The 14,879-nt window shown below is 33.5% G+C and overlaps 1 protein-coding gene across 2 annotated transcripts; it reads right to left on the bottom strand.

The window, feature by feature from the left end:
• Positions 1-1,765: 1,765 nt before the first annotated feature.
• Positions 1,766-14,168, bottom strand: LOC133173077 (Golgi reassembly-stacking protein 2-like). 2 transcript variants are annotated; one of them, XM_061307994.1, is made up of 12 exons: positions 13,995-14,168; positions 10,513-10,593; positions 10,130-10,287; positions 9,893-9,938; positions 9,623-9,709; positions 9,277-9,407; positions 6,382-6,502; positions 6,102-6,182; positions 4,254-4,314; positions 3,890-3,985; positions 3,656-3,775; positions 1,766-3,194 (listed from the first exon to the last, which is right to left on the bottom strand). In XM_061307994.1, the coding sequence occupies exons 1-12, from the start codon at positions 14,058-14,060 to the stop codon at positions 2,920-2,922; spliced, it is 1,323 nt and encodes a 440-aa protein (XP_061163978.1). In that variant the 5' UTR covers positions 14,061-14,168; the 3' UTR covers positions 1,766-2,919. The 2 variants fall into 2 exon arrangements, with proteins under 2 accessions (XP_061163978.1, XP_061163977.1); XM_061307993.1 differs by lacking the exon at positions 6,102-6,182 and having other exon boundaries at positions 13,995-14,167.
• Positions 14,169-14,879: the final 711 nt, after the last annotated feature.

Genomic DNA, 14,879 nt, shown 5'->3' with positions numbered 1-14,879 from the left:
ACTATTTGTCTTGGTTGCCATGGTAACTGCTGAAAAAAAATGAAAAATGGAGTAACAAAAACATCACATCTTGTTGACAGTTGATTATTTGGAATCTATAAGTAAGTGAAATTCCAAAAGTAGGTCAGCATGACCTACATTTTGGTTAACACACCCTGAAAACCAAAGATGCATCAACTGACAAGTTTGATGATTCTAAGGAAATTAGTATCTGTAATATTGAAATATAGAGATGAAATTCCAAAAGTAGGTCACAGTGACCTACTTTCTGGTTGACACACTTTAAGGACCCAAGATGCATCAACTGACAAAGTGATTCTTAGCCAATTAGTATTTGAAATTGCAATCAAATTGCAAAAGTTGGTCACAATGACCTACTTAAGGTTGACACACTTTGAGGACACACGATGCATCAACTGACAAAGTTAGATGATTCCAAACCAATTAGTATCTGAAAGAAATTCATTATAATATTGCATATTGCATAAAATTTAGTTCTTTCCGAGTATTTGTGGCCAAAAAGTGAAAGGTCAAGGTCTCAATTTCATATATAATGTTTTCTTTAATATCATCCATAACTAAAACAGTGCCTCTTTGATTTTGAGGTGAAAGGATCAAAGGTCAATGTCACAAACTTGTACATGAAATATATGGAGATAAGAACAGTATTTAAGCTCAGAAGTCCATTCAAATAATACAAATCAGAAGCAGAGCAAACACGGACCTCTAAAACATCAATAATGGGATCAGGTGCCATGGAGGAGTGAGCATCCCCTGTCAACTGGTCACACCCATCGTGTGCTCCTTGTCATGATCGGGAGATAACAGAAAAATCCATTGACAATTCAATGTGCAAATAATGGCCTAAGAATGATAAACTCAGTCAGCATTGACTTAGTGATAGATTGTATTTGCTGACAAGGTCATTTTATCGACCATAGAACTTACAAAATGATGACTTCAAACGAGGCTGTTGATATTCTTATTTCATCAACATGTTTGTCAATAACTTACCTAGTTTTGGAAATTGTTCATATGTAGAACATGCTCGTACATGCATATCGTTATCAAATTGTTTCTAGAAAACATTTCAAATAAACTTTTGCCCTTTAAGGAGTACATTAATTCTTGGAATTTGATGAAGCTATCCATTTCATGCTTTATGTCGTCCAGAGCCAAGACTTTTAAATGAATTCTTTCAACATATTTTCTTTTCTTTTGCAGCAAGTTTGAGACTGAAAGGTTAAATTGCACTCTAATCACTGTGACCATAAAACTGACTCAGTCGTAGTGACTTTCACATTGATCCCAAATCAACAAGGATCATCTACCATCTTTTAAGAAACTTGAAATAAAAGAACCAATGAAATTCCTACATATTGTATTAATGACACTGTTAGGGAATATCTGTTACAACTAACCCTCAAATCAACTGGAGTTTTTTTTTCTGGTTATCTTTTTTTTTTTTTTTTTTGTTTTTACCCAAATGAAAGGTCAAATAATGTTCTATGCATGAAAATCAGAAAATAGTCGGGGTCTCATGGTTTATTTTTCCTTGACCTTTTGACCCTCATATGAACTGGTCACCTACCACCTCTGTAGGACTTTCAATGATAAAGGCCTGAGATACTCTATACATATCTATATCACATCTATACATATTTGGTAATTTGTTCCATATGTATATCATCTTTAATGCTTGTTCTCATATTTACTTAAACATCTTCAAATGTTTTTTTTTCAAATGTTGTAATTTACAATAAAATGAAACAAAAACTTGATTTTATTTCCTATTTTTAAACAAAATTATACACCAAGCAAGAAAACAGCAAAATGCTTCATAAAAGATGAACCAAAAAAAAGTATTTCTTTAATAAAAGTTTATAGCACTTTCTCATATTCTTCAGTTCCAGTCACTTTCTCACATTCCATCATGAAAAAACATAACCATTTACAAAGATGAAATTTGACTTAACCATTTATATTATATAATATAGATGAAAACTGATTTCAACCCATGAAATTTTTTAAATATGATTAACAATTTAGAAGTGCAAATACATATCATACATTTTATTTCTTTTCAGAAAATCTCTTTGTAACTTTTTGTTACAAAGAACTTGTGTTATCCCTTGACAGTGGTGTAAAGATACATTAATAAATGCAAAAATTAAATGTTGACAACTCGCTATACATAATAAGATTCTACAGAAGACAAGAAACATTTAAAGTCCTTAGGATGACTTGCAAAATCTGAACTTCCACCATACCTTGAAATCACCCACAAAAAGTTCAACCAAATGTCAGGAGCACTGGATGACACATTGCACTGGATTCATGATTAATAAATACTTAAATTTAGTGATGACTTTTTCATCTACACTTTCAGAAGTAAATACAAAAAGTTTAGCTTATAAATGTCAAGAAAGACTGGAATGATCTAATGTATATACATGATATCCCCCAATAATTTCAGTCAACTTGAAAACACTGAATAAATCTCTGATTATATGACATTACATATACATGTAAATACATAAACAGAAAGTTTTAAATTGTTATTTAAAACTTATTGTTCTATTTCAGAATTGGTTTTCCTTTCAATCTCAAAATCTAAATGATGGATCACATGTTTATTAAACCTCTTTTTGAAAGATAATACATTCTTTGTACTTTCAACAATCTTCTCATTAATCTACACACATCTTCACATATACCTCCTCTTACTTTGTAACATGCAGATTTGATAAATTGATAAACAGATCAATGGACCTCTTACAAGGTTAGTGTGACAGTATGTACATGCAACAATGGAGTATAAATAAATAAAAAACATCAAGACCAGTAATTATCTTTAAATGTAGCAAACAAAATTGAAAAATAGAATTAGAATAACTATACTATATTACAAAGTAATAGCTACGATGAAGCTGCCACTGGTTCAGGTGATGCTGTCTGTCCTTGAGTAACAGCTGGTGTGGCCACATTTGTTACATTGGTGGTGTCAGTAGATACAGGTGTGGGTAACACCTGTGGAGGGACCCCAGTGGGTGCTGAGAAAGACGGGACTCCACCACCTGGAGAGGTGGCCAGAGTTTGTGTGGGGAGGGGGAAGTTTGGGAGAGGAATTGATGTTGGTAGGGGCACTGAAGTTGGCATGGGGAAATTTGGTAGAGGTGTTCCTGTTGTTGCATCTGCAAAAGTAAGACAATAGTAGTGTTCTTGCAAAAAAAAAACCTTAATGACTATACAAATGACAAAAAACAATTTTTAATTGATTTACATATTTCAACTCATTTTCAGTTTGTGATTCAAGCATTTCACAAAAGGCTCTTTCATTATTCAAATTAGATGAACCCACACAAGATGAAAATAATTCAATGTATTGTGGAATCATTAAAATTTGTGGTGGCCAATTTTCACCACCAAATTTATAGTTTAAGTTTGTGGGGATGTAATTTTGTGTATCCTCTTATACCTCAAAAGGAAATATGACTGTGTAACTTAAATTGTTAATTCATGGAGGATGTTAATTCATGGATGAGAGGTGTCCATGAATTCCACAAAAATTGAGCCACCATGAAATTTAATGATTCCACAGTATTTCTTAAATTAATCATAACATTCCCATAAACTCATCATAATTGGAACTTACTTGGAAGCACCACTCCAGGTGGCATCCCTGGTAAAGATACAGGGGTAGTCAAGGGGGGAATAGATGTTAATGATGGGAGGTTCCCAATGCCAGCAGGTAATGTAGATGGAGGGGGGATACCTTAAATTAAACAAAAATCCCTACCATTTTAAGCTCCTGCAATGGTGTTAGAAAACCTTAACCAAGTAAACTTAAATGAGGTAGGTAATGGAAAATAATCTTTAATAATTGTACCTGTTGGGGCGCCCATTGAGAAGTTGGGTAAGACCATAGGAGGCTGGACCCCTGGTAACTTGTCAGCCTGGGGGATAACTGGAATGGTTGGTGTACCTAAATAGCAGCATAAAAGACATTAATGAATTATACTACTTTTGCTTCTTTTCACTGTTTATTTATCTATCACCATACATTTAAAAAGTGACCTTTGGCATCAATTTATCATATACAACAAATTGCAAATGTTAAGTTATACTACAGTACTACAGGTATATATATAAATGGCACATAAATTACACAGTGTTATTCTTTCTTGAATGTTAGGTGTGAAAACTTTTAGTGAAATCTACAAACTAATATGTAGGGCCATCCTGTTCCTTACCAGTATTAATGTTAAGATTAGACATATCCTGTGTGATTCCAGTAGATCCACCTAGAGGCACCTGGAAATAATATAATTCAAGATTTATATATCATAAATTAACTGTTTATATACAACAGTGTAATAAGGGTTTTTTACCAAAGTATAAATATTTGAACACAAATACATTTTAAATCACATAAATTTAACCATAGTTTTGAAATAAACAAAAGTTCTACTCCTCAACTTTATATTTCTTTCCTTTTTTTTTTTACACACACACATACAAACACTACTTTTGCTGGTAAATTCTATAGAGAGAGAAAATAACCTGGAGTGCCACAAATACCTACATTTTCACTCTTGCCAGAATGAACTCAACAAACAGTATATGAATTATATACATGTATTAAATGGTCATTACATACATGTTGAAGATATATTTAATATTTTAGCAAATATGTGAACTATAACATATATACATTTAAACCCCTCTACAGTATGTCTTCACCAAAATTCCCTTTTCATTATAAATTTCTCAGATAATATTTCAGGATCACTTTGCACAAAAGAAAGATCCAAATCAATATCAAAAATTTAAACATATTAAAATTCAAAAATATTTGAAAGTTTGATTTTCATTTTAAAAAATCATATTACTCCATATTTTTAAACATAAAATCCTGAATCTTGTTTCCAGTAGGGCTGTATCGATATATCGAAATGTATCGATGTTCAAGAACATATCATATCGAAAAAATGACTTCCAATATGTATCGGGCTAGTAGATTTTCATATAATTCTGTGAAAATATTGGAAATTTCAATAACCAAAGTTTGTATTTAACTGTTTTGAATTAAAATTGATCAATAATGATATAATCATTAAGGAGGTAGCACGTCTTAGATAATTATTACAAAATACATAGACACCTTTATCTAACATGTTGATTTCACAGTTGTTAAAAGTTTGAATTTGAAGTGTAATTTGTAATGACAGTGAGACGAGATCTTTGAAATGAGTTGTAAAACAATTAGTTTTTATAAAATTCATGCATTAAATGACTTTTAAGACTTATTTGATAGACCTGTTAAAGAATTCAATATATCTCATTATAAAATATTGTATTGTATTGTATCGAATTGTATCAATACACAGCCCTAGTTTCCAGAGTAGGAAAATTCATTTTTGTGAAATATAAAATTCTTAACAGCAAATATGTGGTACATTATTGAAACTGAACTTCTGAAATAAACAAGGAAATTGAGAATCCAGAACTGTAAATGACAGATGATTTAATCAGTAATTTTTTAATAAAAAGTTCTTGCATCTCTAAATACAATAACACAGTATCGCTGTATGTCAAAAGCAAGATCTGTAATGAAAAAAAAGTAAGTAAAGAAAGCCAAGAATAGGAAATAATTAAAAAAATGTCTTGTACCTTAAACTTTCTGACAAGTACTCTTGACAACAGAATTTAACTACTTTTTATAACATATATAAAATTCTGCAAAAGAAACTCTTTTCTGTACAAGTATAATAGTTACAGCAATAAGTTGTAGCATAAGAATAATTCCATAGAAATTTTGAAAACAATTGCCGTGCTTTATTCTTTTATGTTTTACTTTTACTTTCTGTAGATACAAATCATATCTTACATGTGCCTTGCATACAGTTCTGTACGAATTATTTCCCATTTTTCAAAACAAAAATAACTTGATAATATTTAAATACATGTTAGTTATTAAATAATTTGAGTTATTCAGAAGAATATAAATACATCTTTTCTTTTTTTTGTATTAAAAAAGAAAGTAACAGCAAAAAGTAGAGGTTACACACAAGCCAGTCAGTACTACTTTGTGTGGTTACCTCCTGAAAATAGTTCAAGTCTGCCCTCAATTGTTGTTTGTATGGACTCACACCTGAGGGAGGCACTCCATGATCCAATCTCTACAGTCAAATACACACATCAAACATTTTCTCTGATGAGATTTTCTATTTTCTACTTAAGATTTTAAACCATCTATGAAAATATAATACATGTAATGTCTACACATGCATTCACTTGAACAAAATATGTTCAGTTCAGGATCTCTAATGAATATATAAAGAACTATCAGCTAAGATGGAATAAATATCCTGTTCTTACCTCTGCAAAACCATCCTTTGAAGGTTGTGGGGGTGCTGAAGGCGTGACATTGGACTTTGATGAGGGGAACTGACGTTTTGGAATACGATGAAGGTAGCCATAGCCAATACCGCAACCTAAGCTGTATAAAAAAGTTCATGTCTTAATAATCATATTATACCTCCCATTGAAAAAAAAGAAAAAAAATTTAAACAAGAGGCCCAAGGACCTTGAATCGCTCTTCTGATAAACTGTACAACCTATCACTTCTATTTGAAGCCTCTAAGTATCCTTTATATTTAGATAAACCCTTGAAATTCCAGTTCACATTCTGAGAACCCAAGATGATTCTAAGCCAATTAGTACCTGAGAGTTGGTCATGGTGACCTGCTTTATCACTTGTCATTCTCTGAGGACCCATTAACTAAGTTTAATGATTCTAAGCCAATTAATACCTAAAATGTTTTTTTTTTAAATTATAACCATAAAATTTTATAAGTAGGTCAAAGTGACCTACTTTTCAGTTGTCGTACTCCAAGGACCCAAGATGCATCAACTGACAAAGTTTGATGATTCTAAGCCAATTAGTACTTGAAATATTTAATTAAAGCCATAAATTTTCAAAAGTAGGTCACAGTGACCTACTTTTCAGTTGTTGCACTCTGAAGACCCAAGATACATTGACTGACAAAGTTTGATGATTCTAAGCCAGTTAGTACCCAAAATATTTGATTGAAGTCATAAATTTTCAAAAGTAGGTCACGGTGACCTACTTTTCAGTCAACCTACTCCGAGGACCCAAGATGCATCAACTGACAAATTTTGATGATTCTAAGCCAAATAGTACCCGAAAAATATTAAATACAGCCATAAAATTTCAAAATTAGGTCACTGTGACCTACTTTTCAGTTGTCATACTCCAAGGACCCAAGATGCATCAACTGACAAAGTTTGATGATTCGAAGCCAGTAAGTACCTGAAATATTTAATTAAAGCCATAAATTTTCAAAAGTAGGTCACAGTGACCTACTTTTCAGTTGTCATACTCAGAGGACCCAAGATGCATCAAATGACAAAGTTTGATGATTCTAAGCCAATAAGTACCTGAAATATTTAATTAAAGCCATAAATTTTCAAAAGTAGGTCACGGTGACCTACTTTTCAGTCGACCTACTCCGAACACCCAAGATGCATCAACTGACAAAGTTTGATGATTCTAAGTCAATTAGTACCTGAAATATTTAATTATAGTCATATAAATTGAAAAGTAGGTCACAGTGACCTACTTTTCAGTTGATGTTTTTTGAGGACCCAAGATGCATCAACTTACAAAGTTTTATGATCATAGGCCTCAAAATGTCCAAATTATGCCTCTAAAATGCTTTGAAATCGAATGCCTGCAAAGTTCAAAAAGTAGGTCACTGTGACCTACTTTTTAATAATACGTTTTATGGCCCCAAGATGCATCATCTTACAAGTTTTAATGATTCTAAACCTTTTGATATTGGAATTAATGGCCTTAATTGTTTTGATAAAGATTAGCCATAAAATTCAAAAAGTAGGTCAAGGTGACCTATTTTTTAGTTGACGTACTTCAAGGACCCAAGATACATCAACTGACAAGGTTTGATGATCATAGGCCTTAAATTGTTCAAAATATGCCTCTAAATCATTTTGAAAAAGAATGGCCGCAAAATTTAAAAAGTAGGTTACCGTGACCTACTTTTGAGTCAACATGATATGAGGTCCTTAGATGCATCAACTGACAAGATTTGATGATCCTAGTCCTTATAGTAAGCAAAATATCAACATTTTAATAAAATGTACTTTTTGGTCAACTTTGAAGTGACCTTGAGACCACGCCCTTTGCCCCAGGGTAAATCCCCGTGCAAATTTTAATCTACAACATATCCTCATCCTTTTGTGTAAGTTTGGTGATAATCTGCCCAGTGGTTCTTGAGAAGAGGATTTTTTAGCAACCAGTACTTTTGTTTCTATTTTCCTAATTATCTCCCCTTGTTAAAGGGTCACAACCCTAGTTTTAGTATAAAAGGGAGCCCTTGGGCCAAGGATACCCTGTGACAAATTTGACAATAATTGGCCAAGGGGTTCTTGAGTTATGGCCCATATTCTAAAAAGTTTACGCACACCGCACAAATGGCCATAGCATTAGCTCTTTGAGCCTTTGGCTCAGACGAGCTAAAAATCTACTGATAAATATAATAAAATTTACTTTAAAAACACAAGGATACATATATTTCTATGACATTTCATACTTCGAAAGCAGATAACACATAGATAATCAAGAATTACAAAGCTCACCTCGACATATTTTATCTATATGTAAGGCAGATCTCACACCAAATTTTTTTTTGTAAGTGTGCATCTCTAGATCAATATCCATGCAAGTTATGGATATAGCTACTCAGAAAACTTAACTCTGGTCACTCATCTGGATAATGTAGGCCAGATCCAGGATTCAAAGCAAGTCTGGTTAGTACCAGTATGCATCCCTACATGCATCATGCCTATACGTTTGGTCCAGGTAGGGCTTAAAATTACTTGGGAATGGATCTACTCCAAGAATTTTAACCTGTTCATTCATCTAGAAAATGAAGACCAGATCCAGTCTCTAACGCAAGTCTGGTAATGTCCACCCCTAGATGCATCATCCATGCAAGTTTGGTCCAGGTAGACTTTATGGTTACTTAGAAATGCACTTGCTCAAAAAACTTTAACCTGGTTTCATCTGGAAAATATAGGTCAGATCCAACATCCAAAGCAAGTCTAGTAATGTCCATCCCTAGATGCATCACCCATGCAAGTTTGGTCCAGGTAGGACTTATAATTATGCTCATAAAACTTTAATGGCGACACAAACATCAACGTCAATTAAGTAAAGCACAGAAAATTTACCTTCCTTCTCCACCCCATGCTCCATTGGGTGTTAGTGTAACCTCTCTACAAGAATCTGTCTCTGTATTATACACATACAGTCTCAACGGTTTACCCTCGTGATTTTCTATTAATGTGAACAGATCTTCAGACTGGAATCAAATGAAATCAACTGTTATCAACTATGAATAGAAGTAAGTATGGTTTAAAGTTTTCACATGCCTTAAAATTTTAATGTTTTCAAAAAGTTTTGAAATTTGCTTAAATTTGAGTTAAAAAAATGAGGTAAATATATGAATGTGATAAATTATGCAAGAATGTGGCATTAAAGAGGATTATATATAATTATATATATGTATGTGTGTACCTCATGTAAAACTGAGTCAGCTCCTATGATGTAATCTGTATTTGTCTTCATACCAGCCAAATCTGCTGGAGAGTTTGGTTGTACATCCTGAAATTCAATAAGAGTGAAAACAAGGCTGATCCTTTGTCATATCTTATACAATGAAATTGATGTATAAATTATTAAATTCATACTGAGAGCAAACTTTACTTAGTGTCATATTTCATACAATGAAAAAAGTACAAAACATCTTTAATCGGTACTCAAAATAAATATTCTTGCAACACTTACCAAAACATGCCAAACATTTTCATTTGCACCCTCGAAGGAACAAAACCTGCAAAATAAATTCAAGCAGAGTCAAAGCAAACATGCAAACCAAAATACCCTTCCAAAGACCATTATTTTGACACACCAAACAATGTATCCTCTAGCATTAAACAACACAGAAAATACAAACTGCAAATATTCAATATTTCTACCCCGTTTTGAAATACAAGCAGTTCTGAGTGGTACTCTGTACTTTACCTGATACTAACTCCCAGTAGTCCTTGGCCGCCCCAGTTGTGACTTGGTATGATGGTCACTGCCCTAACAGACTGTGTTTTACTGCTGTACACAGCCATCTTAACAGGTTTCTCTATGTTTGCCTTTAGTAAATCTTTGAGGGTGTCATTATCCTCATTCTAGGGGAAAAAAATAAAATGAAATAAACTTATATTTTACATCATACAGATGCCTGAATTGAATACCCTTTACTCATTTGATTGTAAAAAGTATCTATATATCTTGGTTTAAAAATCTTAATTTTAATACCATAAATCATTTTTTCAAGGTTTAGATTTGTTACTTGACTGTGAATATGCTATTAATCACAATCATTTCATGATAACTGAGTTAGTTAAACTGACCAATCTTGTATTTCCTATAGCAACAATGAAGTCGAAAAATGCTTCCAGGCCAGCTTTATGTCCTGGGGATCCATCTTGCACCTGAAACAACAGAATTTCTTTATTAGTCCAATATACATTCTAGCATCTCTGTTTCTTGTTTGATTAAAAGGAATATTCAAGAAATAAACATTAAAACGTTTATATGTGGATGAACAATTCCATCACTGAAAAAAAAATATGTAACCCGCATAAGCTGGTTATGTAATTTTTTCTGCAATGATTGCAACTGTTTGAAGGGCTCCTCAGTAGATATGATCACAAACCAACCAAGTTCATTTCCCAGTGAACTTTTTTACACCCTTATTTACTATTCACATTTACATTTGAGGCAAACATTCAAATAGAAGTATATGGTTACTGGAGGTATTTTAGACAGGTGGTCATTTAATACAGGTACAATATATAGGGTAGTGCATTGGGTGGGATTCTTACGGTCACATACCACAGTGATTCACTATATGCTGTGGGTCTCTATAGCAGTTTTGACTGTATAATCAACAGAGCCCCCCCCCCCCCTCCAAAACACAAAAACCAGACCCTAGAGCAACAATTTCACAATTCTGCTCACATAACTAGCAGTTTATCTGCTAAATAGGCAGTAGTAGAGAAGATTTTCGATTTTCAAAGAATTAATGCATTTTCACTACATAATCAATACATTCTGGCTCTAACACCAGAATCCCTGACCCAAGGGCAATGAAATGCACACTTTTTGAAGGAGTATCCTCGCTCATCATAACTATTCTTAATACCCATGCAGGAACAAAAAAGAAGATTTTAAAAGAAATAATGCATTTCACTGTATAATCAATAGACCCCCAACACCAGAACCCAACCCTAGGGTCGCAATTCATCAAAACCATGAACTTAAGTTTATTCAAAGAATTTATGCATTTTCACTATAATAATCAATAGAGCCCAAAGCTAACACTAGAACCCTGAACCCCAGACACAGGGACCATGAAATTCACTAATTTGGAAGAGGCAGCCTTGAACATCTTAACTTTGCACTATGTTTGTTTGCTAAATACCCAAAAGCAGTGGAAAAGATTTTCAAAGAATTAAATACATTTTCACTATATAATCAAATACAGCCCCTCCCCCACCATCGGAACCCCCGACTCTGGTGCCACAAATTTCAAAAGTTTGGAAGAGACATCCTTGCTCATCATCTATATGTATTCAGTTCTGCTAAAATTACATGGAAAGAGGAAAAAGATTTTTAAAGAATTTATTCCTTTTCACTATGTGATCTAAGAGCCACACCCTAACTCCAGAACCCCTGACATGAATTTCATAATTTTGGTAGAGGGCTCAATGCTTATTACAATCAAGACAGCAGTTCAATTGCTTGTTGTCCAGGAGTTATGAAGATTTTTAAAGATAGCACTTATTTTGATGGTTTTAGCACCATCGCTCAGTGCCCAGGGGGTGGGGACCATGAATTCACAATTTTTGTTCCCCTTCACTCATGTATGTTATATGCCAAAATTAGTTGGAATTTTAATAGCAGCCGAAGAAGCTGAAAATGTTCAAATGTTAATAGACGACAAAAATCTTTGAATTGATTTATTTTGGTTATTTTCACAATATTATCTAATTTCGTTTTGAGTTCAGATGAACATGATGTTGATGCACAAGATTTCTGCACAGGAAACAAACTTTAGAAAAATAGATTAAAAATTTGATACGGTCGAAACAGGACTCTAGATGATATACCGTATAATCCCTATTAACCGCCCCTGCCCCTATAAGCGCCCCCTAGGTCTTTTTAAATTGTCAGAAAATAAGGGCCCCCTGTACAGTGATTTAAATCATCTAGAATCATATCGAAAGTCCGCCATAATTTGAGAAAGTGAAAATGAAACTTGGTTATTGGGTAACTTGAACGTAAAGTATTACTGAAAGTGAAAGATTTTTAGAACGACCTACTCATTATGTATTTCTGAAAGTGAAAGTAACCTATAAAATTTGTTCTCCTTGTGTTTCTCTAATTTCTTGTTGGGAAAATGAATCATATAGCAGAAATTCAATGGATTATCTTAACTTAAAGGAAAGTTAGACAATCTTTCAGTGGTTCTCTGAATTTATTATTTTTTTTCAAAAGATTTTTTGAAGTTAAAAAATGACATAAAAAATTATAACTAGAATACCAAAATAACCACCCCCTTTTCACAATTTTCTAAGCGCCCGGGGCGGTTAATAGGGATTATACGATATATAAAATTGACCAGAGTTTAATGCTTATACCATTAAAAAAATTATTAAAAAAAATGATTAAGCCTCATTAACAAAATAAACACTTTATCTTGGTGGACGAAAGCTAGAGGGTACAAAGGTATAAATAGACAGAGTCACGGCAATAGACGAATTTCACATTCGTAAGAGTTATCTCCCATTGTCGGCGTAACGCTCATTTTCTCACTATAACCTTTGTAACTTACCTGTAAATATTTTCAACCTTTAAATGCTATGGGACAATTTTGATCTGTTCCTGTATTGCCATAGTATGGGGCAACATAAAAAAACAACACTAAACAGACACATTCATACAGATTTCATTTGTAAGATATTGTCCCATAAAGTTAGTAATGTTATAGATAGTCCGAAATATCTGACGTTTTCCTGGCTTTTTTAACGATTTTGATATTTTACGTGCCAGGAAAACGTCAGAACCGGCGCCATTACGAAAACTGGAAATTTGCCGCCTCCAACTGGAAGCGGCATTTTCGGGTTGATTTTTGATACTTGCGAACCGAATTAAAAGCCGAATTAAAAGCTGAATTCACAATTTATTAATAGTACAATGCCTTTAGTACTCATCAACATCGATTTTATGGTTTGTTTATGAAATATACAGTCTGGTGAAAACATTTTATCAGACCGTCGGGTTTTCTTTTCATTTCGTGCATTTTAAAATCTTGCAAGTCCTGTATCGAAATGTGGAGTGATGTTTTCTTTTCATCGATATTAGTGAGTACAAGAAGTATTGTGCTACTGATAAATTCTAAGTTCGGCATTTAATTCAGTTTGCAATTATCGAAAATCAGCTCCGGTGGGAGACGGTGAAATTTTCAGTTTTCGTCAGATATTTCGGACTATGGTATAGATAGAGGGAAAACAGTATCTTACGCCGGTTGACCCAAGATTGACCCCGCAAAGGAAAATAACTTTTGTAAATGTGAAAGTCGTCCATGGGCATGTCATGCCACGAACACATGGTCACTTCGCAAGAAAAAAAAAACAATGCCTACAAAAAAAAGGACTTCTGCGAGTATCATTGACAATGCCATCAAAAGTCAAAACAAAATCAAAGTAATTCTCTCAATTTGGTTAAGTTAATTCATGCAGTTCATATGACAATATTGGGAAAAGACCATTTTCAAGAGTTCTGCGCTGAATTTTTGGAGTCTCACTGAACATATTCACGTCTTGTTTACCCGTAAAACATGGTACCCTTCGGTACCTCCACCAGGTACTTCTCCTGAACTCCAATATCCACCCATTTGTTCTTTACCCTTAGACAGTCAACGACAAAAGCAAGCTCGCAATGAAAACTTCTGCAGAAAAGACCGGTTTGTTAGTTTATTTACAGCAAGATGGCAGGTACGTGGCAGTAGAGCATCATGGGAACTTCCGGGGCTTCTTTTTTCGGTTAACAAGTACAACCCAAAAAATTCCGGATTGCTCCGGCATATTTCCTTCCATTCTGACTAAAGCCAGCCCCTAGTATTTCACTTCGTTCGTAGGGGCTGGCTTTAGTCAGACTGTTTTTCCTTCTAAAATAAAATCATGTGAACAGGATTGACTTAAACAGGTCCGACACATTTCTTTCTAAAATAAATTAAAAAGCATGTGAACAAGTTATCATAAACAAAATGCCTTTTTTATACATTGTAAGAAAGCTTTCAAAATATTGTTTATGAATGTATAGTCATTATTTCTCTTTTTTTATAAGCATTTTATAGTCAAAATAATGTCATCATGTCAAATCTTTGAATCTTATCATGAACTTCAAAGGTTAAAAGCTGAATTTTGAGCAGTAGTCATGAGTTTTCTCTGGGACAGTTATTTGTATTATTTATCCAAGGGCACTCTATGGGGGAAGTTTGATTCAGATGGGGCTAATGGAAAACAAGAGGTCCATGGGCCACAATGCTCACCTTAGTAACAATGGCCCTTTTGTTCTTCATAAGCATTCTTTTTCCTACATTTTCTTATGTAAATCTTTAATCACATATTATGGCCCCATCCTAGGGGTTCATGATTTGAACAAACTTCAATCTACACTACCTGAGGATGCTTCCATATAAATATGGCTTTGG

The sequence above is a fragment of the Saccostrea echinata genome, unplaced genomic scaffold (genome assembly GCF_033153115.1).
Source record: "Saccostrea echinata isolate AGI-Se365-2 ecotype Australia unplaced genomic scaffold, CSIRO_AGI_Sech_v1 ptg000056l, whole genome shotgun sequence".
In the NCBI taxonomy this organism is placed as follows: domain Eukaryota; kingdom Metazoa; phylum Mollusca; class Bivalvia; order Ostreida; family Ostreidae; genus Saccostrea; species Saccostrea echinata.
This window is presented reverse-complemented; position numbering and strand designations above follow the sequence as displayed.

Coding starts and splice junctions, on each gene's coding strand:
- LOC133173077 (XM_061307994.1), bottom strand. CDS start 14,060: ATGGGTGGATATTGGAGTTCAGGAGAAGTACCTGGTGGAGGTACCGAA. Junction 4,315..6,101: donor ACTTGAACTATTTTCAGGAG/GTAACCACACAA, acceptor TATTATTTCCAG/GTGCCTCTAGGTGGATCTAC. Junction 3,195..3,655: donor ACCTGGAGTGGTGCTTCCAA/GTAAGTTCCAAT, acceptor TTACTTTTGCAG/ATGCAACAACAGGAACACCT.